The 4985-nt window shown below is 38.5% G+C and overlaps 1 protein-coding gene across 1 annotated transcript; it reads left to right on the top strand.

Moving 5' to 3' along the window:
• Nucleotides 1-2741: 2741 nt before the first annotated feature.
• LOC129339886 (olfactory receptor 6X1-like) lies at nt 2742-3713 on the top strand. Its single transcript, XM_054994460.1, has one exon. The coding sequence runs from the start codon at nt 2742-2744 to the stop codon at nt 3711-3713; it is 972 nt and encodes a 323-aa protein (XP_054850435.1).
• The last annotated feature ends 1272 nt before the right edge of the window (nt 3714-4985 follow it).

Below are 4985 nucleotides of genomic sequence, written 5' to 3'. Positions count from 1 at the left end.
ATTCACTGCCACATAAAGTGGCAACTGCTAGAGTTTGTTAGGGACTTTAAAAATGATTAGAGAAATGTGTGGATGAAAGGTATAACACTTATTATAGCATATGAGTTAACTGGAGCAGTATATCACCTGAGCCCAGACAAGGACAACCCAGGCCAGCCTGATTTTAGATCTCGGAAGCCAAGTAGGTGATCCCTCCGGGGTTGTTTCGCAGAGGCAAACCACATCTTTTGCCTTAAAAACATTTATGTTAACATTTTCATAGTGTGAAAATATGGTGCAAAAAGAGGACTTGGAGTATCCAAAATGACTGATCATGGAAATGAAATAAACACCATGTACAGATTAGTTTTTTTAAAGGCAAATGTAATGCATCTGGAACTATCTACAAAATAAAATTCAACGTCCCTGAATGAAGCCTACATTTAAACAAAAATAAATGAATGAATTTTCAAGTGTGCACTTGCAATTTCATTTAGTGTACATATGAGAACTATTAATTCATGTGCTGAATGGAAAAAGAGAGAGAGACTCTGATTTGGAAGTGGGGGGTTAGGGATGGTTGGGAGGGGGCCATCCCCTACCCATGAGCTACCAGGGCTTTTGTATTATTTTAAAACAGCAGTTTAATATCATTATATTGACAAAAGATACCAATGATAGATTTAATAAATTCTCTGAATTCCCATCTTTCATTTTCAAAAAAAATCTCTATCCTTTGTAGACATATAAGGAAAGGCATACCTTAGCAATGGAAGGGGCTAGAAATTACTTTTGGTTCTAATGAAAACCAGGAATTCAGAGAACCTATGTTTTGACATCTTCTGGGCATGAAGATCACTGAGTATGTGTTTGTTGGGGGGAGGTATGTATATGACCCTAGAGAATCCTTCCAACTCTATGATTCTATGATTTCATGATTTTACACATATAATCACAATTATATATACATATAGCCATATAGGTATTGAATGTTTTTAGAAAGATTTAAAAAAAATTAAACTGGGGAGGGTGGGTGGAAGGCAGAGAGAGGAGTGATTCAAAGATGACAAATGTCCAATCATCAAAAAGTGGGTTGGGGGTGGGTGGGAGTGAATGAGAGAAACAAAACTGAAAAAAAAAATCCAAAAGAGCCAGGGGAAAAGACGAGGTTAAAAATAAGGATATAAAAAGAAACAAAAATGAAAGGCAAAAAAAAAAATGTGTGCTGAAAATAAACCAAAGCAGAATGGAGCCAGAACTGACAGAAGTGAGAGGGTTGGCGGGGCATGCAGAAAATCTCTACCGCTATTCATAGATGTGCTTGCAAACTCAAGCACATAGCTTCCTAATGAATCTTTGGGAGTCATTCCCATGAGAAACAGCCTTTGATTGGAGACTTACTTAATAAAAGCAATTTATAAAACTTTGTTAATGTTGAAAATGTTGGGGCCTTAACACTTTTGTGGAGCAATTGAGTGCTTAGCTGCTGAACCCATGATCTGTCCAAATGACTGTATGGCTAAAAAAGACTCTCTTCTACTTGCCCTGTTCTAAGGGCAATTGAAGCATTTTCTTAACCTCCATTCCACTGTAGTAGAATCTTTTGTCTCCAGCCAATATTTCCTGAGAGCCTGTTGAAAATGGAGTAAATGCATGATGAAGATCAGTGCAAACCAAGTGTTTCTGTGGAGTTAATTCAACATAATTTCAGTGTGGAAAGTTCCACCCATAGTAACATTGCAAAGGGTTCTCTTCTATCCCTAATCTCCACAGACATGGAGTATAATTTCCTGCTATTGGAATAAATGGGTAAATATCCTTTTCTTGAATTTTCTTTTTATTAGTATACCAAATTTAAGGACAGAATCCTTAAATTGATTACTGACACAATCTCAATCCATACATATATAAATATATAAATATATAATATAAAAATATAAATATCTTCTGATGTGTATATACTAAAAGTGTTGGAGGATGTTACAAATTGCTGTTTAAAAGACTTCAATGTCTTCCATTCCTTTCCAATTATTTGTTTAACTTTTCTTATTCCTCTTACTATAAGGAGCTCACTTTTCTCTCCCTCTCCTTTACTCATATGCCATTTTATCTGCATAACCGCCTGGCTCGTCAGGTCTGATTGAGTGAGAGTGAAGAGTTCAGTGTCACCCAGTGAGTTTAACCGACAACATGGAGTTTGAAACTGGATTTCCCAAGTTCTACTATACTATACTGGTTCATGTCACTGTACTTTCTTTTTAAAAAATGGTCTGGATATCTTAATAGCCTGGAAATAATACATTTTCTGATCATAAATTAGCCTAAGTCTAGTTATTAAAAGGCAAAGATGAATACAGTTGAGTGATTTCCAGAGCTCCGTCAAACGCCTTTCCTTGTTTATTGAAATGATATTATACCCGTGCGTATCTGTGTAAAACATTTCAAGAGAGCACGGTAAATGTTTAATTTGAACTTAGTGAATACTCATGGGTTTAGTTGAAAACTGACTTCTTATATCGAGTTTTTATATCCAGCATTCAGTCTGTTAGGCTACCAGGAGATCAGTTTGTGTGTTGATTTGAGATATATGAAAAAAATGCTTTACACTTTAGATGATCCGTACCTTCAGCAGTTCTGTTCCCTGTAGTCAGTTCAATTCCTTAAACATATTACCTTTCTTTCTTGATGAAGCTATGGATTATGGGATTCCAATCTCAGCCATTCCAGAGGATTCGCTGTTTGACTTTGCAGTTATGGAGGTGATGATGAACACAACAACAGTGACGGAGTTTATTCTACTGGGTATTCCTTTTCTGTATGAGCTACACCAGATTTTCTTTGTTGTCGGTTTATTTGTCTACATTATAGCTGTTCTGGGGAATGGATTTATCCTTATCATTGTTGCCATTGAGCCAAGACTTCAGACTCCCATGTACATCTTCCTGAGCAACCTGGCTTTCCTGGAGATCTGCTACACCACAACTGTGGTACCCAAGCTGCTTCAGACATTTGTACAAACAAGGACCAAAATTTGTTTCCACTGCTGCCTGGCCCAGAGTTTTTTATATTTCACATTTGGCGGTTCAGAACTTTTAGTCCTAACAGTGATGTCTTTTGACCGTTATTTGGCCATCTGCAAGCCACTTCAATATCCAATGATTATGACTAAGAATGTCTGCATTCAATTGTCCTTAGCCGCTTGGTATGTGTCATTCATAACTTTGTTTTTTCAGTGTCTGGTTTTTTGGCAGATGCCCTTCTGTGGATCCAATGTTGTTGATAACTTCTTCTGTGATTCCGCTGCCATGTTTAGTCTTGTATGTACTGATACGCACTTAAGTGAGTTTGTGGGATTTCTATTTGCTGTCCTAATGATAGTTGTGACCTTGATCTTAACAATAGTATCATATGCCTGTATCATCTCCACTGTAATGGAGATCCCTTCAGCTGTCGGGCGTAAAAAGGCTTTTTCTACCTGTACATCTCACCTGATTGTGGTGTTTATATTGTATGGGGCACTGATAGCCATGTACGTGAGGCCCAGTGTGCACTCCTCTTCTCGTATAACCCGGGTACTAGCAGTCTTGAACACTGCCTTTATTCCAATGCTGAATCCTTTCATATACACAATAAGGAATGCAGAAGTAAAAAATGCTGTTCAGAATATGATACATAAGAAGAGACAGTTGCTGAACAATGATTTTTTAAATATGTTCAAAAAGGTCAGTTTATAATATTGATGAGGATTCCAGAATCACAACACATACAGATAGGCACCTATTCAAGTAATAATGTAGTGAAATGAGTGGAGTAGAGGTTGCCATTTTCTCTTGGAAAATGTAAGATGCTCAGAAATTTCTTGATCACTTCTATGTGGTCCAGATGAAGTTACAAAGCTACCTTGTGGAGAACAGTCTGGTTTTTCTCATGACAACCACATGATGTGATTGCTCTCTGCAACCCAGGAAGAGAGATGCCCAGAGGGCAAGTTTCTATTCCAGTAATGGTAACAATATTGTTTCTACATTCTCCACCTACCACAAGAACAAGTCCTGGCTGTTGGCATTTGCTTCCTCTTTGCTATCCCTAAGCAGACCAGGTATGCTTTCTGCCTTTGAAAAGACCAGCTGGCCACCTTGTGAGTCAGTTTGATGTAGTGGATAAGAGCGGCAGGACTCTAAACTGGAGATCCCGGTTTGATTCCCCACTTCTCAACTTGAAGCCAGCTGGGTGACCTTCCAGAGCTGTCTTAGCCCCACCTACCTCACAGGGTGATTGTCATGAGGATAATAATAACACACTTTGCAAACTGCTCTGAGAGCAACATTAAGTTGTCCTGGTATATAAATCAAATGTTAGCATCATTACCAGTTGGTACCCTAATTTCTGTAAGTGAGGTACTGTAATGTGTTTTATATGCTTTGTCTTGATTATTTGTTCATTCCTCTTTGTTATCCCTAAGAAGACCAGGTATGCTTTCTGCCTTTGAAAGGACCAGCTGGACACCTTGTAAGTCCACTTGCTTGCTGTGGTGTAGTGGATAAAAGCGGCAGGACTCTAATCTGGAGATCCGGGTTTGATTCCCCACCCCTCCACTTGAAGCCAGCTGGGTGACCTTGGGTCAATCACAGCTTCTAGGAGCTCTCTCAGCCCCACCCACCTCACAGGGTGTTTTGTTGTAGGGATAATAATTACATACTTTGTAAACCGCTCTGAGTGGATGTTAAGTCATCCTGAAGGGTGGCATGTAAATCGAATATTATCATTATTATGATAAAGAAACAAAATCAAGCTTCCTCTCAATATTAACTGTTCCATATTTTTTATAAAATTTTATACTCAAAAACTGAATGTTGTTAGTTTCCAGAAACTTCACAAGGGCAGCCACATAGAGAGCACGTTGCAGTAATCTAACCTAAATTTTATCAGCGCAAGGTCTTTGTCATCCAAGAAAGACCACAGCTGGCTCACCTGCCAAAGCTGGACAGGCTATCCCTGGTACATGC

This window comes from Eublepharis macularius, chromosome 12 (assembly GCF_028583425.1).
Source record: "Eublepharis macularius isolate TG4126 chromosome 12, MPM_Emac_v1.0, whole genome shotgun sequence".
Taxonomy (NCBI): Eukaryota; Metazoa; Chordata; class Lepidosauria; order Squamata; family Eublepharidae; genus Eublepharis; species Eublepharis macularius.
Note: the sequence above shows the minus strand (reverse complement) of the source record. Positions and strands in the feature narration are given on the sequence as shown.

What these genes read in the sequence shown, in the direction of transcription:
- LOC129339886 (XM_054994460.1), top strand. Translation starts at nt 2,742, where the DNA reads ATGATGAACACAACAACAGTGACGGAGTTTATTCTACTGGGTATTCCT.